We start from the raw sequence: 27,433 nt of genomic DNA, 5'->3' as shown, positions 1-27,433 counted from the left end.
TCTTTGGAACAGGCGACTTGGAAATCATATTTACCGTCCTAAAGTACACTGGTGCAGAAATCTAAGTGATGCCTACAGAAAGCACTGCCATATATGACGTCATCCCATTACTGAGGGACCACAGCCGGCACAGCCCTCGCAGCGCACCCTATGGCGACGTGTGTGAGAAAGGAGCACTGTACACACATGCCGGGCAGTAAGGACTCATTCGCCAAGGCTTTCCCAGCAGGCAGCAGGGTTGCCTAGGTAACACAGCTCCCAGTTCTCCCTCCTCCTCCCATGATGCACCGAGGCGGCTCCGAGTGCCCCCAGTGCGCCGCCATGTTGTCGGAGTAATAGGCAGCGGCAGGGAGACGGCTCCGGGGGCTGAGAGAAGCGCTGACACAATCCGACTCCATCCTCCCGCTGCGCCCGTGAGTATTGCGCCTACGTTAGCTCCATAAGGTGCCGGGAATTCCCGGCTTTCTCCACACGACGCTATTGTGGACGTCTCCAGCTCCGGAAGGGGAGACGGGTGTTAGGAAAGGGGCCGTCTCCGCTGTGGGTCCTCCCCCGTCCATGTTTCGAGGCCTCTATTGTTACGGGAGCCGCCGGGGGGGCCGTGGATTCACGCGAGTCCGTGGAATAAAGCGCCTGGGATTGTCCGCCAGTGCTGCCGGGAACCGACGCCCTGTGCGGGGCCGGGCTCCCCATGGAAGGCTGTGAGTATGCAGGCACGTCCCGGTGTGGTGGCGGCCGTGCTGCTCCATGCTCCTCCGTCGGAGCCGATGCATGGCTGTCCTGTGCTGGCAGAGGCCCCGCCGTCCTTTGTTGTGTACATGGCAGCCGTGGTGCCAGCAGGGCAGCCCAGTGCTAGGAAGCCCTCAACCAGTGGCCCTGCCGAGGGGCTCCACACTCACTGGTGCTAGGCCTTGGTCCCCAGCTCCAGAACCTGCTGTCACTTCCTCCCTGGCAGGATCTCCAAGCCCAGTGCTACCCATAGAGGCCTTGGTGCCCAGCTCAGAACCTGCTGTCACTTCCTCCCTGGCAGGATCTCCAAGCCCAGTGCTACCCATAGAGGCCTTGGTGCCCAGCTCCAGAACCTGCTGTCACTTCCTCCCTGGCAGGATCTCCAGGCCCAGTGCTACCCATAGAGGCCTTGGTGCCCAGCTCAGAACCTGCTGTCACTTCCTCCCTGGCAGGATCTCCAAGCCCAGTGCTACCCATAGAGGCCTTGGTGCCCAGCTCCAGAACCTGCTGTCACTTCCTCCCTGGCAGGATCTCCAGGCCCAGTGCTACCCATAGAGGCCTTGGTCCCCAGCTCCAGAACCTGCTGTCACTTCCTCCCTGGCAAGATCTCCAAGCCCAGTACTACCCATAGAGGCCTTGGTCCCCAGCTCAGAACCTGCTGTCACTTCCTCCCTGGCAGGATCTCCAAGCCCAGTGCTACCCATAGAGGCCTTGGTGCCCAGCTCCAGAACCTGCTGTCACTTCCTCCCTGGCAGGATCTCCAGGCCCAGTGCTACCCATAGAGGCCTTGGTGCCCAGCTCCAGAACCTGCTGTCACTTCCTCCCTGGCAGGATCTCCAGGCCCAGTGCTACCCATAGAGGCCTTGGTCCCCAGCTCCAGAACCTGCTGTCACTTCCTCCCTGGCAAGATCTCCAAGCCCAGTGCTACCCATAGAGGCCTTGGTCCCCAGCTCCAGAACCTGCTGTCACTTCCTCCCTGGCAGGATCTCCAAGCCCAGTGCTACCCATAGAGGCCTTGGTGCCCAGCTCCAGAACCTGCTGTCACTTCCTCCCTGGCAGGATCTCCAGGCCCAGTGCTAACCATAGAGGCCTTGGTCCCCAGCTCCAGAACCTGCTGTCACTTCCTCCCTGGCAGGATCTCCAAGCCCAGTACTACCCATAGAGGCCTTGGTCCCCAGCTCCAGAACCTGCTGTCACTTCCTCCCTGGCAGGATCTCCAGGCCCAGTGCTACCCATAGAGGCCTTGGTCCCCAGCTCCAGAACCTGCTGTCACTTCCTCCCTGGCAGGATCTCCAAGCCCAGTGCTACCCATAGAGGCCTTGGTCCCCAGCTCCAGAACCTGCTGTCACTTCCTCCCTGGCAGGATCTCCAAGCCCAGTGCTACCCAGAGAGGCCTTGGTCCCCAGCTCAGAACCTGCTGTCACTTCCTCTCTGGCAGGATCCCCAAGCCCAGTGCTACCCATAGAGGCCTTGGTCCCCAGCTCCAGAACCTGCTGTCACTTCCTCCCTGGCAGGATCTCCAGGCCCAGTACTACCCATAGAGGCCTTGGTGCCCAGCTCCAGAACCTGCTGTCACTTCCTCTCTGGCAGGATCTCCAGGCCCAGTGCTACCCATAGAGGCCTTGGTGCCCAGCTCCAGAACCTGCTGTCACTTCCTCTCTGGCAGGATCTCCAGGCCCAGTGCTACCCATAGAGGCCTTGGTGCCCAGCTCCAGAACCTGCTGTCACTTCCTCTCTGGCAGGATCTCCAGGCCCAGTGCTACCCATAGAGGCCTTGGTCCCCAGCTCCAGAACCTGCTGTCACTTCCTCCCTGGCAGGATCTCCAGGCCCAGTACTACCCATAGAGGCCTTGGTGCCCAGCTCCAGAACCTGCTGTCACTTCCTCTCTGGCAGGATCTCCAAGCCCAGTACTACCCATAGAGGCCTTGGTCCCCAGCTCCAGAACCTGCTGTCACTTCCTCCCTGGCAGGATCTCCAGGCCCAGTACTACCCATAGAGGCCTTGGTGCCCAGCTCCAGAACCTGCTGTCACTTCCTCTCTGGCAGGATCTCCAGGCCCAGTGCTACCCATAGAGGCCTTGGTGCCCAGCTCCAGAACCTGCTGTCACTTCCTCTCTGGCAGGATCTCCAGGCCTAGTGCTACCCATAGAGGCCTTGGTGCCCAGCTCCAGAACCTGCTGTCACTTCCTCTCTGGCAGGATCTCCAAGCCCAGTGCTACCCATAGAGGCCTTGGTGCCCAGCTCCAGAACCTGCTGTCACTTCCTCTCTGGCAGGATCTCCAGGCCTAGTACTACCCATAGAGGCCTTGGTCTTGCCCCGAAGCCTGGCCGGCAGTTGTAGAGAATTGAGTGGGCCACTTATTGGGCTTTCTTGCCTCTGCCATGTCATGGTGCCGGAAACGGGTTCCTTGTACTTCTATCTAAGCTATCATCATTGAATGTGTGTAGTTGTATTTCTAGCATGTGAATCCTAGCTATTTATGGCCTCTTGTACCTGTTGGCACTTGTCCTTTACCTGCCAAGACCCACGCTGATTTTCCAGCTGCTGTGGACATCCTTCCTTCTTGGCTGTCAGATGTCTTCTAGTTATGGAGTGACATGGTTCCCGGTCGTCATCACATGCTTTATCTCATAATAGCCATGATTGCACCGCCATGTCTTATTCTTTCTCAGGCCACTGGCATATTGACACCATTTCTTATTGAGCTTCTTTATGTAAGTTTTTGAGCTTTTATGGCATCAGAAAACTATGCCACTGTGGTCCTATATTTGTGCTGAAAACCGTTATTTGGGGGCTTGTAACATTTAGTAATTCTTCACATGGGTTTATGAGAAATCGCTCCTGTCAAACCAATCTAATCAGTTTTTATGAAGAGGTAAGCTATAGACTGGACCACGGTGAGTCATTGGACGTGGTATATCTCGATTTTTCCAAAGCGTTTGATACCGTGCCGCACAAGAGGTTGGTACACAAAATGAGAATGCTTGGTCTGGGGGAAAATGTGTGTAAATGGGTTAGTAACTGGCTTAGTGATAGAAAGCAGAGGGTGGTTATAAATGGTATAGTCTCTAACTGGGTCGCTGTGACCAGTGGGGTACCGCAGAGGTCGGTATTGGGACCTGTTCTCTTCAACATATTCATTAATGATCTGGTAGAAGGTTTACACAGTAAAATATCGATATTTGCAGATGATACAAAACTATGTAAAGCAGTTAATACAAGAGAAGATAGTATTCTGCTACAGATGGATCTGGATAAGTTGGAAACTTGGGCTGAAAGGTGGCAGATGAGGTTTAACAATGATAAATGTAAGGTTATACACATGGGAAGAGGGAATCAATATCACCATTACACACTGAACGGGAAACCACTGGGTAAATCTGACAGGGAGAAGGACTTGGGGATCCTAGTTAATGATAAACTTACCTGGAGCAGCCAGTGCCAGGCAGCAGCTGCCAAGGCAAACAGGATCATGGGGTGCATTAAAAGAGGTCTGGATACACATGATGAGAGCATTATACTGCCTCTGTACAAATCCCTAGTTAGACCGCACATGGAGTACTGTGTCCAGTTTTGGGCACCGGTGCTCAGGAAGGATATAATGGAACTAGAGAGAGTACAAAGGAGGGCAACAAAATTAATAAAGGGGATGGGAGAACTACAATACCCAGATAGATTAGCGAAATTAGGATTATTTAGTCTAGAAAAAAGACGACTGAGGGGCGATCTAATAACCATGTATAAGTATATAAGGGGACAATACAAATATCTCGCTGAGGATCTGTTTATACCAAGGAAGGTGACGGGCACAAGGGGGCATTCTTTGCGTCTGGAGGAGAGAAGGTTTTTCCACCAACATAGAAGAGGATTCTTTACTGTTAGGGCAGTGAGAATCTGGAATTGCTTGCCTGAGGAGGTGGTGATGGCGAACTCAGTCGAGGGGTTCAAGAGAGGCCTGGATGTCTTCCTGGAGCAGAACAATATTGTATCATACAATTATTAGGTTCTGTAGAAGGACGTAGATCTGGGTATTTATTATGATGGAATATAGGCTGAACTAGATGGACAAATGTCTTTTTTCGGCCTTACTAACTATGTTAGCTGTTTGGCGGTCTGTTCTTGCAAACTGAGGTCACTTATGCAATAGATATAAGACATGCAAGTGGCTTTGGCTAGGTTCACAGTGATACAGCGCTCTACACAGAGAGCACTGCGCTGCCGGAGTCACTGTCTCAGTTTTTTTTAGTGGGATTCCAGTGAAAAACCCTGACATAGAACACTGTTCTAAGGCCAGGTTCACATTGCGTTTACAGCAACCCGTTCAACACATGCGGTAACGGGCTGCTGTAAATGCAAGTGCCGGTATGGCAGCACGCTAGCGCAGATAGAGCATCTGCTAGCTCCATCTGCGCTAGCGGTGACGGACCCGGAAACGCTGCAGCCTGCGTCTCGGGGTCCGTCAGTCAATGACAGCACATCGCTAGCGCGAGGAAGTAGTTTCTGAACATGCAAGATGGTTTCACATGCTGTTGTGTGGAGACATCCTACTCGTCCATATACTAAGCCTATGCAGCTACATGTAGTGTATGGCAGGTCTGGACACTTCTCAGCATCTCATTGGCTTTCCGGTACTGCACTTCTTGAGTCGTTGTCTATGCAGTTCATGCATATTATTCTTTTCAGGGAGCCTAGTATGGTGCCTGACACGCTCTTCTGCTTACATTTTGGCGGATTTTGTTTGCTATATTGCGTCGGTATATTGCCTCTACTGCGATGTTAACTTTTGTGGCTAGACAGCATACACCATTCAGCTAGTTGCAGGAGAGGGGAGTGGGTATTTTATTTTTTTTGTCACGAATACATAGCACTTTAAGGCTATGTTTCCACTATGAGCTTTTGGTGAGTTTTTTCCTGTTTAGTTAATTCGATCACTTGCGTTTTTTTTTTTTTTTTTTCAATGCACTTTTTTGAACATGTTTTTTTTCCCATCTATGTCATGTTCTAAATACTTCCTGGTATTTGGTTTTGACAACTTTATTGATTGTCATATGCGGATTGCATGCATTGTTGATGATTTTCCAGTGCAGAAACTTGCTAAAATCTCACGTGAGAAAATCAGGTAAAAAACCGCACATCTAATGCAAGTCTGTAAGAAAAATATGCACATAAAACCCTGCATGAGAAATTGACATGTTGTGGATTGAAATGCGTACTGCAAGTCAGTTTAATGTGAGACAAAAAAGCACAGACACCATGAGATTTCTATAAATCCCATGCACATTGCTGGAACTGTAAGACGCTGACACAGCAAAAAAGCATCGTGGGCACACAGCATTTCCAACATAACCCTGGCAAATAGACAGCTTGTCTGCCTGAACGTCATCCTGTTTTTTTTCTTTCTGCAAACTATAAGGCTATGTGCACACGTCGGTGTTTTCTAGCAATAATTTCCTGATAAAAACCGGACATTTCTGCCAGAAATCCCCATGTGTTTTTTTTTTTGCGTGTTTTTCCCCAATGCATTAAATAGCGGGAGAAACGCGAAAAAAACGCTAAATTAATGAACATGCTGCTTTTTTTTACCGTGATGCGTTTTTTTCACGGAAAAAACGCTTCATGTGCACAAAAATTGCAGAATGCATTCTAAATGATAGGATGCGTATGTCTGCGATTTTTAATTTTTATAGCGAAAAAAAAGCGAAAACCTGAACGTGTGCACTTACCCTAAATGCAGTGTTGGAGGAAGTGCAGAGTACCTGGCAAATTGTCCCAATAGGTGCTTAGGGGGTGACTCAGGCTATGTTCGCATGCAGCTTTTTGACAGGTTTTTAGAGCGTTTTTTATCTGCATATTTTGCTTCAGATTCCATGCATGCTTTATCCACAGTGCATGTTTAATAACGTTAGTTTTATTCACCAAAAAGGCAGCAAGAAAAACATGCACTCTCTCATTGCTTTGTATGGCTGAGAAACTGCAAAAATGCTGAAAGAATTGATGCACTTCTCAAATTCAATCGGGAAAAACAAGCCTGTGCATGAGGTTACTGAAATCTGTCTTTTGCGGTTACTGTAAAACGCATCTTCTTTGCTTAACCCCTTTCTGACCTCGGACGGGATAGTACGTCCAAGGTCAGATCCCCTGCTTTGATGCGGGCTCCGGCGGTGAGCCCGCATCAAAGCCGGGACATGTCAGCTGTTTTGAACAGCTGACATGTGCCCGTAATAGGCGCGAGCAGAATCGCGATTCACCCGCCACTATTAACTAGTTAAATGCCGCTGTCAAACGCAGACAGCGGCATTTAACGTCATTTCCGGCCGCCCAGCCAGAAGCGGTAGTCATCGCCGACCCCCATCACATGATCGGAGGTCGGCGATGCTTCAGAATGGTAACCATAGAGGTCCTTGAGACCTCTTTGGTTACTGATCGCCGGCAGCTTTGAGCGCCACCCTGTGGTCGGCGCTCACAGCACACCTGCAATTCTGCTACATAGCAGCGATCAGCAGATCGCTGCTATGTAGCAGAGGCGATCGTGCTGTGCCTCCCATGGACGCTATTGAAGCATGGCAAAAGTAAAAAAAAAAAAATGAAAAAAATATAAAAGTTTAAATCACCCCCCTTTCGCCCCAATCAAAATAAATCAATAAAAAAAAAATCAAGTCTACACATATTTGGTATCGCCGCGCTCAGAATCGCCCGATCTATCAACAAAAAAAAGCATTAACCTGATCGCTAAACAGCGTAGCGAGAAAAAAATTTGAAACGCCAGAATTACGTTTTTTTGGTCGCCGCAACATTGCATTAAAATGCAATAACGGGCGATCAAAAGAACGTATCTGCAGCAAAATGCTATCATTATAAACGTCATCTCGGCACGCAAAAAATAAGCCCTCAACCGACCCCTGATCATGAAAAATGGAGACGCTATGGGTATCGGAAAATGGCGCAATTTTGTTTTTTTATAGCAAAGTTTGGAATTTTTTTTCACCACTCATGTAAAAAATAACCTAGTCATGTTAGGTGTCTATGAACTCGTACTGACCTGGAGAATCATAATATCAGGTCCGTTTTAGCATTTAGTTAACCTAGCAAAAAAGCCAGACAAAAAACAAGTGTGGGATTGCACTTTTTTTGCAATTTCACCGCACTTGGAATTTTTTTCCCGTTTTCTAGTACACGACATGCTAAAACCAATGATGTCGTTCAAAAGTACAACTCGTCCCGCAAAAAATAAGCCCTCACATGGCCAAATTGATGGAAAAATAAAAAAGTTATGGCTCTGGGAAGGAGAGGAGTGAAAAACGAACACGGAAAAACTAAAAATCCCAAGGTCATGAAGGGGTTAAAGGGAACCTGTCACCCCGTTTTTTTCAGATTGAGATAAAAATACTGTTAAATAGGGCCTGCACTGTGCGTTACTATAGTGTATGTAGTGTACCCTGATTCCCCACCTATGCTGCGAAATACATTACCAAAGTTGCTGTTTTCGCCTGTCAATCAGGCTGGTCAGGTGGGCGTAGTGACATCGCTGTTTCTTCCCCAGCTTTCCGTTGGTGGCGTAGTGGTGTGCGCATGTCCAAGTGCCGAGTTTGCATCTCGGCTTCAGGAAAATGGCCGCCGCGATCTCCATCTGCGCACGCGTGGCATCCCGCGGCCATTTTCCTGAAGCCCCGTGCAGCAGAGCACTCCATCTGCGCACGCGCAGCCTCAGGAAGATGGCCGCCCCCACCGATGACAGGGGTAATAGCGCAGATCGCGCGCTTTTTCTTCACCTGCGTGCAGTGGATTCGGCACTTGGACATGCGCACACCACTACGCCACCAACGGAAAGCTGGGGAAGAAACAGCGATGTCACCACGCCCACCTGACCAGCCTGATTGACAGGCGAAAACAGCAACTTTGGTAATGTATTTCGCAGCATAGGTGGGGAATCAGGGTACACTACATACACTATAGTAACGCACAGCGCAGGCCCTATTTAACAGTAGTTATAGCTCAATCTGAAAAAACGGGGTGACAGGTTCCCTTTAAAGAAAATGCTGCATGTGAACATAGTCTCTGTCTGATGTGCTGGTCTAAAGACAGTAGTAGAGCTATAGGGGTCCCACAACTAGTGTATAATAGCAATATATGGAAGTCTGACAATATTATTATTATTGCGCCATTTATTCCATGGTGCTTTACATGTGAGGAGGGGTATACATAATAAAAACAAGTACAATAATCTTGAAGAATACAAGTCACAGCTGGTACTGGGTCATTCCATATCAAGTGATCCAAAAATGAATATTTTTTTTTTACCTGACGTCTTTAGATTTTTTTTTATTTTTTGTTTTTATGAAGTACAACTTTAGTTAATTACAAATTAAAAGTTTTGATTATTTTTTTTCTTCATCAGTTAATTTTTTACAGACTTCTAAAGTTGTGAAAAAGTGCGGATTTTAGGCTGGTATGGCTCTACAATTTTTTATCATATCTTGGGCTAGAATTAAGATACAAAGGTGGGAGAGGCATCATTTTTCTCAGAACGGTACCGGCTTTCATTTGATATGTCACAAAACTATGTTTCTTTATATTTTGTTTTTGAGAAATCAAATTCATAATTTTGATGCGCATATGGGAAAAAAAGTATGTTTTAACCCCTTAGTGACCGAGCCAAATTTTTGAAATCTGACCAGTGTCACTTTATGTGGTAATAACTCTGCAACGCTTCTACAAATCCCAGTGATTTTGAGATTGTTTTTTCGTGACACATTATACTTTATGATAATGGTAAATTTAGTTCAACATTTTTTGTGTTTATTTATAAAAAATATAAAAAATGTGAGAAAAATGTTAAAAAATTAGCAATTTTCTAAATTTGAACGATTATCCCTTTAATCCAGATAGTCATACAACAGCAAACCATTAATAAATAACATTTCCCTCATGTCGGCTTTACATCAGCACCATTTGTAAAATGTTATTTTATTTTGTTAGCATTTTAGGAGGTTTAAAAATGTAGCAGCAATTTTTCATTTTTTCAAAGAAATTTACCACATTTATTTTTTTAGGGACTTATCCATGTTTAAAGTGACTTTAGGGGTCCCATATATTGGGAAACCCCCAAACGTGATACCATTTTAAAAACAGCATCCCTAGACATATTGAAAACTGCTGTCAGGTAGTTTATTAACCCTTCAGGTGCTTTACAGGAATTAATGCAAAATGGCATGACAGAAATGAAAATGTGTATTTTTACCACCTAAATGCCTCTAACTTCTAAACAGATTACTATAGCCGGCAGACTCTAAGGCCACTATTTGGTCATGAATTGCCATCGCAAACATCAGGACAACAAAATCATGATCTGAGGGCACCAATTGGGATAAAGAAGAAGCCCCCACACTCTGTTAACCATTTATAATGATGTAGTCACTATTGACAGCAGCATCTAAGGGGTTAAACAGATTTAGAAGGAGCAAATACTGATCGTGGCTGATACAGCAAGTTGTCAGCTATAGTGTACAACCAACAGATGCTGGATTGTCATCTGTATGGGGAGGCTATTCTCTTATATCTCAGGTCAGTTAAAAGACGTATTGGCGGTCATTAAGGGGTTAAAATGGTGAAAACATGCATGTGTGCTACTTGTGTTCTTGTTTATATTTGTACAGGGATTCAACTTGGGACCTGTCAAACTTGTATTTTTATTTTTTTTTTAAGCCTTGAATCATCTGATTTTGTTTGTGCGAGTTTCTTCCTTTTTTCTTTTCAAATTACAACTTATTGAATTCAACATTTATATGTAACAATAAAGAAACAAAAAAAACAAATACCGAAGCACCACAATAAATCCATCTTAATCATCATAACACAACTTGCTCAGCATTTTCAACCTGAATACATTGAACAAACCAAAAGAAAAAAGGTGATCACATCCTCAAGTGTGGTTTTCTAAATAGTCTCATCCTAATTACCGTATATACTCGAGTATAAGCCGACCCGAGTATAAGCTGACCCCCCTAATTTTGCCACAAAAAACTGGGAAAACTTATTGACTCGAGTATAAGCCTAGGGTAGGAAATGCAGCAGCTACCGGTGAATTTCAAAAATAAAAATAGATGCTCCATACCGTTCATTATGGCCCCATAAGATGCTCCATATAAAGCTGTGCCATATATAATGCTCCATACTGTTCATTATTGCCCCATAGATGTGCCATAGAAAGCTGTGCCATATAGTGCTCTGCACCGTTCATCATTGCCCCATAGATGTGCCATATAAAGCTGTGCCATATAGTGCTCTGCACCGTTCATTATTGCCCCATAGCTGCCATATAGTGCTCTGCGCCGTTCATTATTGCCCCATAGCTGCCATATAGTGCTCTGCACCGTTCATTATTGCCCCATAGCTGCCATATAGTGCTCTGCGCCGTTCAGTATTGCCTCATAGCTGTGCCATATAGTGCTCTGCACTGTTCAGTATTGCCCCATAGCTGCCATATAGTGCTCTGCGCCGTTCAGTATTGCCCCATAGCTGCCATATAGTGCTCTGTACCATTCAGTATTGCCCCATAGCTGCCATATAGTGCTCTGTGCCGTTCAGTATTGCCCCATAGCTGCCATATAGTGCTCTGCGCTGTTCATTATTGCCCCATAGCTGCCATATAGTGCTCTGCACCGTTCAGTATTGCCCCATAGCTGCCATATAGTGCTCTGTACCGTTCAGTATTGCCCCATAGCTGTGCCATATAGTGCTCTGCGCCGTTCAGTATTGCCCCATAGCTGCCATATAGTGCTCTGCGCTGTTCATTATTGCCCTATAGCTGCCATATAGTGCTCTGCACCGTTCAGTATTGCCCCATAGCTGCCATATAGTGCTCTGCGCCGTTCAGTATTGCCCCATGGCTGCCATATAGTGCTCTGCGCCGTTCAGTATTGCCCCATAGCTGCCATATAGTGCTCTGCGCCGTTCAGTATTGCCCCATAGCTGCCATATAGTGCTCTGCGCCGTTCAGTATTGCCCCATAGCTGCCATATAGTGCTCTGCGCCGTTCAGTATTGCCCCATAGCTGCCATATAGTGCTCTGCGCCGTTCAGTATTGCCCCATAGCTGCCATATAGTGCTCTGCGCCGTTCAGTATTGCCCCATAGCTGCCATATAGTGCTCTGCGCCGTTCATATTTCCCCATAGATGCTCCACATAAATCTCTGCCATTGCTGCTGCTGCTGCTTAAAAAAAAAAAAAGCCATACTCCCCTCGCTGCTTGCAGCTCCCAGCGTCTCTCCGCTCTGACTGATCAGGCAGAGGGCGCCGCGCACACTATATGCGTCATCGCGCCCTCTGACCTGGACAGTCAGAGCGGAGAGACGCGAAGACAGAGCGGCGCCCGGCGTGTGGAACGGGGACAGGTGAATGACATACTTACCTGCTCCCGGCTCCCTCTGCCTTTCACACGGTCTTCGGTGCCGCAGCCTCTTCCTCTATCAGCGGTCACCGGCACCGCTGATTAGAGAAATGAATATGCTGCTCCACCCCTATGGGAGGTGGAGCCGCGTATTCATTTCTCTAATGAGCGGTCCCACGTGTTCGCTGACAGGAAGAGCTGCAGCACGGGAGACCGTGGGACGGCAGGGGGAGCGCCGGGATCGCTGGGACTAGGTGAGTATACCTCAGTGCCCTCTCCCCCTCACCCGGCGACCCCACCGCTACCGTGACTCGAGTATAAGCCGAGAGGGGCACTTTCAGCCCAAAATTTGGGGCTGAAAATCTCGGCTTATACTCGAGTATATACGGTATATGTTAAAAACAAGATTAAAAGAACCAATATTTTTACTACCTATTTATACATGTAACAATTCATCACTAAACATGTCATTTCTGAAGTGTTTAAGAAGAATAGTACAGTAGTTAAATCCTCGTTCTATAAAATATGAACTAATCAAACAATAGTACATTTTTAAACTGGCCTTTTATCATCAATGTGTCCCTTCTAGTGGGTGAAATGTAATCTGGTCCATAAGCGCTTACTAGCAATGGCCATTTCCTTTTGTGTCAAAGAGTATGTCTGGTTTTCTTGGATACACAAAGGACGGCGCTGGACCAGAAGGTGCAGAAAAGTCACTTCTACTTCTTCATTTTCACAATCTTTGGAGAGTCCAGTAGCCACCACCAGCGCCTATCATATTCACAGGTCACATAACCAGTTATGTCATCCATTGCCAATCTTGTGCCGCCTTCTACCACTTCTTGGACTTCACTGTCTTTACTGAATGAAAAAATCCTTGTTTTTATTTCCGTTTCACTACATGGGATGACAGTCCGGTATTGCTGAGTCCCTTTGATGGGTTATGCTTCCTGTAACCGATGCTTTAAAGGGAACCTGTCACCCCGTTTTTTCAGATTGAGCTATAAATACTGTTAAATAGGGCCTGCGCTGTGCGTTACTATAGTGTATGTAGTGTACCCTGATTCCCCATGTATGCTGAGAAATACATTACCAAAGTCGCCGTTTTCGCCTGTCAATCAGGCTGGTCTGGTCAGGTGGGCGTGTTCACAGCGCTCTTTTCTTCCCCAGCTTTCCGTTGGTGGCGTAGTGGTGTGCGCATGTCCAAGGTCCGAATTCCCTGCGCCCACGTGAAGACACAGCGCGCGATCTGCGCTGTAATCCCTTGCATCGGTGGGGGCGGCCATCTTCCTGGGGCCGCGCGTGCGCAGATGGAATGCTCTGCTGCACGGGGCTTCAGGAAAATGGCCGCGGGATGCCGCGCGTGCGCACAAGAGATCGCGGCGGCCATTTTCCCAAAGCCGAGTTTGCATCTCGGATTTGGGAAAATGGCCGCTGCGATCTCTAATGCGCACGCGCGGCATCCCGCGGCCATTTTCCTGAAGCCCCGTGCAGCAGAGCATTCCATCTGCGCACGCGCAGCCCCAGGAAGATGGCCGCCCCCACCGATGCAAGGGATTACAGCGCAGATCGTGCGCTGTGTCTTCACGTGGGCGCAGGGAATTCGGACCTTGGACATGCGCACACCACTACGCCACCAACGGAAAGCTGGGGAAGAAAAGAGCGCTGTGAACACGCCCACCAGACCAGCCTGATTGACAGGCGAAAACGGTGACTTTGGTAATGTATTTCTCAGCATACATGGGGAATCAGGGTACACTACATACACTATAGTAACGCACAGCGCAGGCCCTATTTAACAGTATTTATAGCTCAATCTGAAAAAACGGGGTGACAGGTTCCCTTTAACAAACTCCTCCTCCTTGTAGTCCTGGTTTGTACAATATATGAACTGGATGTTAAGAATATTTTTCTCACTCCATTTGAAAAGTTGCATGGGTGTTAAGATTTGGTCTGAATATGGCCTCTGGAGGCTAGCCCGGGCTCCGAGGCGTTTCACGGTGCCTCCTAAACCATCACATACACCTTTGCCATGAGCAGTGGCAAAAAAAGTGCCATTCGGCTTCCACTCCAAAGTCTTTCTTGTGATGGCATACATTTATAAAGTTTTTCCTGTTTTTATACTGTGCAGAAGAGCCATCTGAAAAGTAGTAGACCTTGCTCAAACTTGGTAGGATGTCTGTTTTTATCACTGAAATCAATTTTTTTTGGAACAAATGAACAGCTATTGAATCATGAAGTAAGCACTCAGATATCATAACTACACTTTTGTACTTTATTTCTCCATTCTCATTGTAATAGATCGCAAAAGGGTGCACAGTTGCTTGTTCATTGTTCCAGTGAAATGACTGTGCTTCATCCTGAACAACAAAGGACTAGTTCTCTGAAAAGTCTGCCTCATTCTGTTTGATGCTTTCTTTGAGGTGATTGTAGTAGTCAGACTGTTGGTGAGCTATAAATGAGTGTTTCTTAAGGACTATGTTCACAAAAACATTCTACAAAAAGTTCTGCACTTTTAAAAACCGTGTCAAAAGTACATTTTTCAACAGATATCCGCTGTTTATAAGTCATATTATCTACCATAGCCTCTTCAAAATAATTTAATATTTTTTCTTTGAGAGTCAATACTGAAGGACATTTTTTGCAAATATTGAGGTAACCAACTCCAACTCTTTTCTGGACACAATATTTGAGACAGACATACTTTGTAATCGCCAAGGTTGGACTCACCAATCTGAATATCTTTCAGCTTACCCCCTTCAATCATTAGCTTAGTGTTCTGGTGTATTGTACATACGCATACTGAGTGTGTACCACTACCACCAGCCAGGACACAATTCTTCGGTCGCAGATCAGCAAATTTTGAAAATCCTATTTTGGCAGAAGTGGAATTTTTTTTAAAAAAAAGTTCATAGGTTTCTTTCAAATTGGTAAGAACCAGCCTCTTCTGGACAGGAGTTTTCTTACCGTTCACTTTTAGGCTGCTTTCACACATCAGGTTTTTCGCAGCATGCCAGTTCCCGTGTCGCGCCGCAGCGTCGGATCCGGCTTATTTTGTAAATACCGGATGAGACGGATCCGTTTTTCAGCAGGATCAGGTGTCGGGATCCGGCGAGAAACCGGATCCGTCCCATCCGGTTGTCATCCGTTTTGTCCGGTTTTCTATACGGTTTTTCATGGATCCGGTTTCTAAAAACGCCCCCTGAAAGGCTAAAAATGTGATTGGACTGCTGAAAACTATATACACAGTGTTCCTAATGCCCATCTGTGACAGGTTTGAGAGGAGCAAGATACAGAGCAAGATGGACGGCATTATTGCGAACATTCTGCAGAACAACGTGGATTTCATCGTGGAGGCAAATTGATTTAAAGCAATTGTTCTTGAGAAGGAGCGAGAGAGACAGCGCGTCATGCGTCTGCGCCGACGCCGTTTGTGGATCCACCCCATCACGGCACAGAGAATGACGCGGGGAGTCTTTTCCACTTTATACATGGCGCTACGAGGAGACCCTGAGAAGTTTCACAGCTATGTGCGGATGAAAGCTGAGAACTTTTTTATGTATTGGTGGAGCGGATTGAACATCTCATCCGAAGGAGTGATACCTATTGCAGATTCTCCATTACACGGCTGAGCGTCTGATGGTCACTCTTCGGTAAGCATTCTTTTTGGATCTACTTGTAGCGCACTTTCATCAATTTATGTTTTGAAATTGCAGTAATTTCTGCCTTGCTTTTGTTCAGATTCCTAGCAACTGGAGAATCCCTGTCTTCTCTAAATTTTCAGTTCAGATTGGGAATTTCAACCATATCTGGAATAGTGAGGCACACTTGCCGTGCTGTGTGGGACTCTCTGCACAATGAATTCATTCCACATCCCACAATGCAGACATGGTGGGAAGTACTGTAGCTGACAGATTCCAGGAAGTGTGTCAGTTTCCCAATTGCTTGGGTGCGGTGGACGGGGAACACATCCGTATCGTGAAACCGGCTGGTTCTGGATCTCAGTTTTTCAACCATAAGAAGTACTTTTCCATCGTGCTGATGGCCATCGCTGTTGCGGATTACAAATTTGTTGCAGTGGATATTTGGGCGTATGGCCGCTCTAATGATTCTCAAGTTTTCAAACTGTCTTCTATGGGGCGGCATTTGTATGGACAAACCTTTAAATTCCCCCCCCCCCCCCCCCAAAGACCACTGCCTCAAACCTCTGAGCCACCAATGCCATTTGTTTGTGTTGGGGATGAAACTTTTCAGCTTTCAGAACATCTTTTGAAACCCTACTCCAGCCGTGGTTTAAACAATACTAAAAGAATTTTCAACTACCGACTCGCAAGTGCAAGGAGAATGGTGGAGTGTGCGTTTGGGATCCTAACCGCCAAATGGAGAGTTCTCCTGACATCCTTTAACTTGAAGACAGACACTGTGGATGAGGTAGTGAAAGCAATTGTTGTCCTGCACAATTATGTGATGTCCAAGGAACAGATTTCCATTGAGGACCACTCTGAAGAAACCACCGTGGCTGATTATAGCAACCAGACGTATAGAAGTTCTGCCACTGTTTCCAGAATACGGGATCACTTTGCAGAATATTTTATATCACCCGAAGGAAGAATCCACTGGCAGGATGAGAGAGTTTAAACAATTTGTTTTGAACCTAGTAATAACTTTTTTACCTTTTACCCATGTCGTGTACCTGTTTGGTTTTACCTTTTACCCAAGTTGTGCATCTATTTGGGTTGTACCCAAAGTATTTTACCTCTGACCAATAAACCTTGTTTAACCAAAGTGTGTTAATCTATACCTTATAAAGAATAAATACAAGATAGCTGTAAACAACAGGTTTTATTAAAATTTGTTTTTTAAAATATCAAAATCAAACTTTTTTTTTTTTTTTTCAAATCTGTTTATTGAATTTTTACATTTCCAATACAAAGTAAACAATTCCAATTCAAACAAGACAATGGAAATAACAGTAACCCAGATCCCACTCCCTCCCAATAACCCTATCTCTGCCCAAATTTTTATTTTGAAACAAAAAAAATAAATAAATTTTGCAGCATACAATACACACTACAGATTTTAGTAAGTCGGGGTGGAGATACTGTTGGAGGGGCTGTCGGATAGGGACACTTCGACAGTGGGAGTGTGGAGAGAGGAGTGTGTTGGTGGTGGGGAAGGATCAACAGGTAGTGGTGAAGGAGTGGCGAAAGCAATTGAGCGGGTGGACAAGAAAGTGGGATTGGGGTTAGGAATTTGGTAGGATGGAGGGGTGTAGGTTATGTTTTGGGAGGATTGGGAGGCAGAAGCAGTGATGGGTGGAGAAGAGGGTTGGGAAGGAGGTGATAGAGGCTGTTGGAATTGGGCAGGGAGAGGAGGCGAGGATGAAGTTGATGCAAAGTTGTATGGGTCGGGATCATCATATTGGTGGGAAGGGGCACGGGTGGGAGGCTGGTAGTGTGGCTGGTGGGAAGGGGCACGGGTGGGAGGCTGGTAGTGTGGCTGGTCGGAAGGGGCACGGGTGGGAGGCTGGTAGTGTGGCTGGTGGGAAGGGGCATGGGAACGCTGGAAGTGTTGGGACGGGGCACGGGCACGATGTGGGTGATGGTGGTACGGGTCAGGAGGATGGTAGTGGCTGTAGTGATGGACAGTGGAGGAAGGGGGGGCAGTTTCAGCATGGGTGGCAAGAGTATCTGCTCTTGAGGCAATGAGCGCTAGAGTAGACTGGCAGGATTCCATTACTTGCATCTGCTGAGAAGTAGTGTCTCCATTTGCTCAAGTACCGACTGGAAAAAAGTGTTGTTCGGTGACTGTCTTGCCTCTGAACGCATCGTTACCAGAAGTGTATACATCTCGAGTATACTTTTATTTATTAAATTAAAACCTGCAGCCATTTACTCGGACAAAACTTTCAGACAGTTCTGGAATGATGCGTTCAGGTGTAAGAACTTGGGCGCATAACTCTGTACCTGACCCCTTTGCCGAAGGCGCCCCGATGCTACAGGTGTACTAGAGGTGGTGGGGTACAGGAAACGCTATCCTCACCAGCAGATACATGCAATGGAACTGGCCAGGATGCTCCAGCGCTCGTGGATGGGACAGAGGGATCAGACGTGTGGGAAGGTGCAGAGTGTTCCTCATTGTCAGTGTCCCTCGGTGGCGGCCTCCTGAGAGATCGCCCCAGAAGGGTTCAACTGTGCTGCAGGCTCCCGAGTGCTCCCGACGGTGCTGTGGAACAAACGAGAAAAACAAACAATATACTGTCATTACATGGCCCTGGCTGAACGAGCAAAAGAGGTTTGGACATGTTAAACATTTGTTAGTGCATGTGGTGGGTAATATTTACCTTCGGGTAACCATCGTTGACCTGAGGAACGACAGTGCCCTTGCATATTTATACTTGCTCCTGCGTCCTCCAGATCCACTCGGGGCCCGCATCTCTTTGTTGAACTCCTTCTTAAAGCGATCCCTGATCGACCGCCACCTTTTCACAATCCTTTCACCTGTTACAAAAGGAGAAACATAACTTAGTTAGAAACAATACTTTGAATGCTTCACCAAAACTGAACTGTGGATACTTACGTTCTTGATTCTGGGCCTGAACATCAAGGTCCTCCCACCTCGCTATCAGTTCTTGGCAGATTTACTCCCAGAGTCGATGGGTCACTGAGCGATCAGCATGGCGGCGGTCACCCATGTTCCACAGCGGCTCCCTGTCTCGGACAAGATCGATGAGGAGGTCAATATCAAGGCCGACCTGAGACCTCCTTACCGTCAGAATCAGGAGCATGCTGTGAAACCTGTTTTAAAAAAGGAAAAAATAAATTAACACAATTGTTAACATAGAAAACCTCCAAGAAAAAAAAACGTACACGACGATAGCCGCCACGAGTCTCACGCCGACGACCCTGGGAGCCACTGGAAGGACCTCTCGCTTGAGCACCAGAATCCAAACTCTAGAAGAAAAATAACAAACATTATGTGCTTGTAGGTAGCCTTTCTATATGTTGTGTGCCATGTAATATCTATGATGACTTTTGTATGTGTTGTGTGATGTTTGAATGTATCACTTTGTATGTGTTGTGTTCTATCTGTCAGTATCTTGTGTTGTGTGTAGTGTAGGTTGTGGTTCCGCAATACATGAAAGAAACATACCAATTGTGATCCCTCTCCATGTGTTTCTCCAACCCTTCCCTCTTCTTCGGGGAGCACCTCTTCGACTGTGGCAGCAGCTTCCTACAAAGATGAAAAATGACAAAATACATTTATATATACACACACACACACACACACACACAAATAAACACACACACACGCAAACACACACAAATACACACACACAAAAATACACACACACACACACAAATACACACACACAAATACACACATACACACAAATACACACACAAATACACACAAATGCGCACACACACAAATGCGCACACAAATGCGCGCATACACACACACAAATACACACACACACACAAATACACACTCACACAAATCACACACAAATACATACACACATACACAAATACACACACACAAATACACACACACAAATACACACACAAATATACACACACAAATATACACACACAAATACACACACAAACACACAAATAAACACACACACAAAAATACACACACACACAAAAATACACTCACACAAATACACACACACAAATACACACACACACAAATACACACACACAAATACACACACACAAATACACACGCACACACAAATACACGCACACACAAATAAACGCACACAAATACACACACATACACACACACAAATACACACGCACACACAAATACACGCACACACAAATAAACGCACACACAAATAAACGCACACAAATACACACACAAATACACACACAAATACACACGCACACACAAATAAACGCACACACAAACGCACACACAAATAAACACACACAAATACACACACAAATACACACACACAAATACACACACACACACACAAATACACACACACACAAATATACACACACAAATGCGCGCGCACACACACAAATGCGCACACACAAATGCGCGCACACACACAAATACACACACAAATACACACACAAATACACACATACACACAAATACACACACAAATACACACAAATGCGCACACACACAAATGCGCACACAAATGCGCGCATACACACAAATACACACACACACACAAATACACACTCACACAAATCACACACAAATACACACATACACACATACACACACAAATACACACAAATGCGCACACACAAATGCGCACACACAAATGCGCACACACAAATGCGCACACACAAATATACACAAATACACACACACAAATACAAAACACACATACACACAAATACACAAATATACACACACAAATACACACACACACAAATGCGCGCACGCACACACAAATACACACACACAAATACACACACAAATACACACACAAATGCGCACACACACAAATGCGCACACACAAATGCGCACACACAAATGCACACACACAAATGCGCACACAAATGCACACACACAAATGCACACGCACAAATGCGCACACACACACACAGCGATGGAGCAAGAGAGCATAATTATGTTAAAAACATATTTACCTCAGTGCGTTGCCGACGGGGAGGAAGGCTCCCAGAAGAAGACATGGTTGCTCTGGTACGACTTGGCTGGCTGGGCTCTGTGGCAGGTTATAGCTGGCTGGCCTCTGTGGCAGGTTATAGCTGGCTGGGCTCTGTGGCAGGTTATGGCTGGCCTCTGTGGCAGGTTATGGCTGGCCTCTGTGGCAGGTTATGGCTGGCCTCTGTGGCAGGTTATGGCTGGCCTCTGTGGCAGGTTATAGCTTGCCTCTGTGGCAGGTTATAGCTGGCTGGCCTGTGGCTGGAGAGCTGGCTGGCCTCTGTGGCAGGTTATAGCTGGCTGGCCTCTGTGGCAGGTTATAGCTGGCTGGCCTCTGTGGCAGGTTATAGCTGGCTGGCCTCTGTGGCAGGTTATAACTGGCTGCTGGCTGGCCTCTGTGGCAGGTTATAACTGGCTGCTGGCTGGCCTCTGTGGCAGGTTATAGCTGGCTGGCCTCTGTGGCAGGTTATAGCTGGCTGCTGGCTGGCCTCTGTGGCAGGTTATGGCTGGGCTCTGTGGCAGGTTATAGCTGGCCTGTGGCTGGAGAGCTGGCTGGCCTCTGTGGCAGGTTATAGCTGGCTGGCCTCTGTGGCAGGTTATAGCTGGCTGGCCTCTGTGGCAGGTTATAGCTGGCTGGCCTCTGTGGCAGGTTATAGCTGGCTGGCCTCTGTGGCAGGTTATAGCTGGCTGGCCTCTGTGGCAGGTTATAGCTGGCTGGCCTCTGGCAGGTTATAGCTGGCTGGCCTCTGTGGCAGGTTATAGCTGGCTGGCCTCTGTGGCAGGTTATAACTGGCAGCTGGCTGGCCTCTGTGGCAGGTTATAACTGGCTGCTGGCTGGCCTCTGTGGCAGGTTATAACTGGCAGCTGGCTGGCCTCTGTGGCAGGTTATAACTGGCAGCTGGCTGGCCTCTGTGGCAGGTTATAACTGGCTGCTGGCTGGCCTCTGTGGCAGGTTATAACTGGCTGCTGGCTGGCCTCTGTGGCAGGTTATAGCTGGCTGGCCTCTGTGGCAGGTTATGGCTGGGCTCTGTGGCAGGTTATAGCTGGCTGGCCTCTGTGGCAGGTTATAGCTGGCTGGCCTCTGTGGCAGGTTATGGCTGGGCTCTGTGGCAGGTTATAGCTGGCCTGTGGCTGGAGAGCTGGCTGGCCTCTGTGGCAGGTTATAGCTGGCTGGCCTCTGTGGCAGGTTATGGCTGGCTGGCCTCTGTGGCAGGTTATAGCTGGCTGGCCTCTGTGGCAGGTTATGGCTGGGCTCTGTGGCAGGTTATAGCTGGCCTGTGGCTGGAGAGCTGGCTGGCCTCTGTGGCAGGTTATAGCTGGCTGGCCTCTGTGGCAGGTTATGGCTGGGCTCTGTGGCAGGTTATAGCTGGCCTGTGGCTGGAGAGCTGGCTGGCCTCTGTGGCAGGTTATAGCTGGCTGGCCTCTGTGGCAGGTTATAGCTGGCTGGCCTCTGTGGCAGGTTATAGCTGGCTGGCCTCTGTGGCAGGTTATAGCTAGCTGGCTGGCCTCTGTGGCAGGTTATAGCTGGCTGGCCTCTGTGGCAGGTTATAGCTGGCTGGCCTCTGTGGCAGGTTATAACTGGCTGCTGGCTGGCCTCTGTGGCAGGTTATGGCTGGGCTCTGTGGCTGGAGAGCCGTCTGGCCTCTGTGGCAGGTTATAGCCGGGTGGGCTCTGTGGCAGGTTTATAGCGGTCTCCGCTCTTTGGTTCTTCGGTCTTGGCAGGGTGTGTCTCTCTTGTGGTCTCTCTGGCTGGCAGTATGGCTGGAAATGAACGAAGGCCTCAATGGCATTGCTTTATATATAGTCCATGGGGGCAGGCCCATAGTTTCTGAGCATGCTCAGTGTAAAAAGCCGGATCAGGCCGCCGGATCCGCCTTATTCCTGATCCGGCCCTTCCGACTTTTTCGCCGCAGACAAAAAAAAGTTACAGTAGACGTTTTTTCCAGACGCTGGAATAGAGTACGCCGGATCCGGCATCAAATCGGAAGGAACACTGGGCCATTCGGCACAATCCGGCGCTAATACAAGTCAATGGGGAAAAAGCCGGATCCGGTTTTTCTATTTTCCGATTCCGTTTTTTTCACGGAAGAGCCGGATTTAGCCTGAAACAATAAAACCTGATATGTGAAAGCAGCCTTATAGACACACAATCTTTCTTGCCAGGCATAATTTGGCTCACTTCATCACTATTGTAAAAATCTTTCACTTTACCCACTATAGCTTCATCTAATGTTTTGCCTGGTTTAGGATCAGGACAAGACATGAAACCTTTTTGTTCAACTAGAGATTTGTTTTTTTCTAGCTATTCTATTGCTAACGTTAAATTCATTTTCTATTGTTTTGCATGTCCAACTCTTTGGTAGTGTAGTTAGTATCATGAACTGTTCACTTCTGCTGTGGGTGGATTTAAATTTATCTTTAAGCTGCAGAATGATCTCTGAATCAGTGTCATTTTTTCCTTCACCTTCTACTGTTTCACCTGCCAGCTCAAGGGTCAATTTGTTTTGTAACTTTTTATAAATTTTTTTTTTTTGGAATAACCTGGATAATGGATTCTTTTTTTTTTTTTTGCAATGGGTGATTCTTCAATGTTGGAAAGTGATTTATTCAAATACTCTGTCAACTCAGGATTTATAAAATCCTCTGTGTTGGAAGTTACAGGTGCTTCAAAATTTTCTGCCTGCAGAGCATTTTTCTCTTTTGCAAGTTGCTTTCTACAACTGTCACAAATTTTCATGCCTGCATTGATTGATGGATTTATGTGAAACATCCAATCTTGTACCGGCCTAAGATTTTTTTCTTGTTGTGTGTCCAGTTTTTTCAAAAGGATTGCAACAGAATCTACTATATAATTGTCTAAGGGTCACTTCCGTCTGTCTTTCTGTGTTTCTGTCTGTCACGGATATTCATTGGTCGCGGCCTCTGTCTGTCATGGAAATCCAAGTCGCTGATTGGTTGTGGCAAAACGCCCACGACCATTGCCACGACCAATCAGCGACGGCCATAGTCTGGCAGCGAAATGGCCGCTGCTTTCCTGCCCTGCAGTCAGTGCTGAGCGCTCACACAGGGTTAATGCTAGCGTTAACTGACTGCGGTGTAACGCACTCCGTTAATGCAGCTATTAACCCTATGTGACCAACTTTTTAATATAAAAAAGATCTAATGTTACAAATAATAATAATAAAAAAAAGGTTATTCTCATTTCTCACCTTCTGACGTCAGGTTCCGGTGCCAAGGATGCTACACGTTGCGCGCTGTCCTCGGCAGTGCAAGCGGCAGGTTCGGATGCCAAGGATGCTATGCGAGAAGGACCTGCCATCACGTCACGGTCATGTGACCGCGACGTCATCACAGGTCCTGCGCTCATACCAACCCTGGGACCGGAAGCTGCCGTGTGCACTGCACACAGGCGCCAGGACTTCAAGGGGCCTTCGGAAGGTGAGAATATGTTTATTTTTTATTTTAAGTCTTTTTTAACCACGCATATAGTGCCCACATTGCTATATACTACAGTGGGGCAAAAAAGTATTTAGTCAGTCAGCAATAGTGCAAGTTCCACCACTTAAAAAGATGAGAGGCGTCTGTAATTTACATCATAGGTAGACCTCAACTATGGGAGACAAACTGAGAAAAAAAAATCCAGAAAATCACATTGTCTGGTTTTTTTATCATTTTTTTGCATTTTATGGTGGAAAATAAGTATTTGGTCAGAAACAAACAATCAAGATTTCTGGCTCTCACAGACCTGTAACTTCTTCTTTAAGAGTCTCCTCTTTCCTCCACTCATTACCTGTAGTAATGGCACCTGTTTAAACTTGTTATCAGTATAAAAAGACACCTGTGCACACCCTCAAACAGTCTGACTCCAAACTCCACTATGGTGAAGACCAAAGAGCTGTCAAAGGACACCAGAAACAAAATTGTAGCCCTGCACCAGGCTGGGAAGACTGAATCTGCAATAGCCAACCAGCTTGGAGTGAAGAAATCAACAGTGGAAGCAATAATTAGAAAATGGAAGACATACAAGACCACTGATAATCTCCCTCGATCTGGGGCTCCACGCAAAATCCCACCCCGTGGGGTCAGAATGATCACAAGAACGGTGAGCAAAAATCCCAGAACCACGCGGGGGGACCTAGTGAATGAACTGCAGAGAGCTGGGACCAATGTAACAAGGCCTACCATAAGTAACACACTACGCCACCATGGACTTAGATCCTGCAGTGCCAGACGTGTCCCACTGCTTAAGCCAGTACATGTCCGGGCCCGTCTGAAGTTTGCTAGAGAGCATTTGGATGATCCAGAGGAGTTTTGGGAGAATGTCCTATGGTCTGATGAAACCAAACTGGAACTGTTTGGTAGAAACACAACTTGTCGTGTTTGGAGGAAAAAGAATACTGAGTTGCATCCATCAAACACCATACCTACTGTAAAGCATGGTGGTGGAAACATCATGCTTTGGGGCTGTTTCTCTGCAAAGGGGCCAGGACGACTGATCCGGGTACATGAAAGAATGAATGGGGCCATGTATCGTGAGATTTTGAGTGCAAACCTCCTTCCATCAGCAAGGGCATTGAAGATGAAACGTGGCTGGGTCTTTCAACATGACAATGATCCAAAGCACACCGCCAGGGCAACGAAGGAGTGGCTTCGTAAGAAGCATTTCAAGGTCCTGGAGTGGCCTAGCCAGTCTCCAGATCTCAACCCTATAGAAAACCTTTGGAGGGAGTTGAAAGTCCGTGTTGCCAAGCGAAAAGCCAAAAACATCACTGCTCTAGAGGAGATCTGCATGGAGGAATGGGCCAACATACCAACAACAGTGTGTGGCAACCTTGTGAAGACTTACAGAAAACGTTTGACCTCTGTCATTGCCAACAAAGGATATATTACAAAGTATTGAGATGAAATTTTGTTTCTGACCAAATACTTATTTTCCACCATAATATGCAAATAAAATGTTAAAAAAACAGACAATGTGATTTTCTGGATTTTTTTTTCTCAGTTTGTCTCCCATAGTTGAGGTCTACCTATGATGTAAATTACAGACGCCTCTCATCTTTTTAAGTGGTGGAACTTGCACTATTGCTGACTGACTAAATACTTTTTTGCCCCACTGTATGTGGGCTGTGTTACATACTACATGGGCTCTGTTATATACTACATCTCTCTGCTATATACTATGTAGCTGGGCAATATACAACGTGATTGTCCAATATACTACGTAGCTCTGTTATATACTACGTAGCTCTGTTATATACTACGTAGCTCTGTTATATACTACATAGCTCTGTTATATACTATGTCACTGTGCAATATAGTACATCGCCTGTGCTATATACTACCTACATATTCTAGAATACCCGATACGTTAGAATCGGGCCACCATCTAGTATATTATAAAATGCTGTTCTTTGAGAAGTAGCAGCCATTGCTGTGTGAGAAAAATACAGTTAATATTATGTAAGGAAGATGGGTAACAAAAATAAAGATTTACAGTACACTTGAGATATAACTGTTACTATAAAGTGAGTATTAGGGCTAATGCGCACACACAGCTTTTTCTGTCTGCGGATAAACGCTGCGGTTTTGGCACATTTTTCTACCGGGTTTTCACTATATCTGCATTAGTCTTTTTAATCGCTAGTGATAACGACGGCAGCTTTTTATATAAATAGTGATAAATGCGTTTATTGCAGATCAAAAAGTAATGCAAGCAGTGATTTACTCACTCTGTGTTTCAAATAACACTGTTTAACCCCATTGAAATCAATGGGGGGCAATTTTTCAGAACGATGATCACTCAGAATAGCGCTGTGTGTGTATTAGCCCTTAATAAGAAAAGCATTAAACTATTAATATTTACTCTAACTTTAAACACACTGACCAATAATGTAGCACACAGACTCCCTTGATGCCTGTGTAGAGACTATTCTTTGTTCCAGAGTGAACATGTCAGGACAAGAAAGCTGTCTTACTTCTTGACTCTGCAGTGGGCAGATACTCAACATGACTGACAGAGCTGCTGACCTGTTATTTGCTCTGCATTCACTGTCTACCCCGTTCATTCTCAGGTCGCTTTCTCCTCTGTCCTCTCCTGCTTCTAAGGCTGGGTTCACATTACGTTCATCTTGTCTGTTAGACGGACTACGTTACACTGCGGCATAAACGCGGTGTAACGTAGTCCGTTAACACCGCCATTGAATCCAATGTCGGACGCATCGCTAGCGCACGCCCACAATGGGCGTGCGCTAGCGATGTGCCGCCATTGAGTGACGGACCCTGAGACGCGGGCTGCAGCGTTTCTGGGTCCGTCACCGCTAGCGCAGATAGAGCATCTGCTAGCTCTATCTGCGCTAGCGTGCTGCCATACCGGCATTTGCGTTTACAGTGGCCCGTTACCGTATGTGTTGAACGGGCTGCTGTAAACGCAATGTGAACCCGGCCTAAGCTGTAACATAATAAAAAATACAGTAATATCTAAAAATCATGGATTATTTGGTAAATATAGACCCCACACTTCTAGACCACAGGCTGAACAGATCTCAATTCCAGATTTTGGAATTGACACTGTAAAGTTTAATTTTTAAAAATATGATCCCATCATGATCCCAACTTGTATTTTGGTACAGATGTGGCTAGGAGCATAGCAGGTACATGTGCAGTTTTTGACATTT

At 46.5% G+C, this 27,433-nt stretch overlaps 1 protein-coding gene across 15 annotated transcripts in view; it reads left to right on the top strand.

Moving 5' to 3' along the window:
• Nucleotides 1-271: 271 nt before the first annotated feature.
• Nucleotides 272-27,433, top strand: part of PUM1 (pumilio RNA binding family member 1) — a 247,670-nt gene continuing 220,508 nt past the window's right edge. For 3 of the 15 annotated variants that reach the window (XM_069756652.1, XM_069756651.1, XM_069756650.1), the window contains exon 1: nt 595-701. In XM_069756652.1, coding sequence (XP_069612753.1) covers nt 692-701 — 10 coding nt within the window. In that variant the 5' untranslated portion in view covers nt 595-691. Of the gene's footprint in view, nt 414-580; nt 702-27,433 lie in introns of those variants that run through there. The other 12 variants (XM_069756663.1, XM_069756662.1, XM_069756659.1 and 9 more) reach the window with 9 other exon arrangements.

This window comes from Ranitomeya imitator, chromosome 3 (assembly GCF_032444005.1).
Source record: "Ranitomeya imitator isolate aRanImi1 chromosome 3, aRanImi1.pri, whole genome shotgun sequence".
In the NCBI taxonomy this organism is placed as follows: Eukaryota; Metazoa; Chordata; class Amphibia; order Anura; family Dendrobatidae; genus Ranitomeya; species Ranitomeya imitator.
The sequence above is the reverse complement of the archived record's forward strand: the minus strand, read 5'-3'. Positions and strand labels throughout refer to the sequence as shown.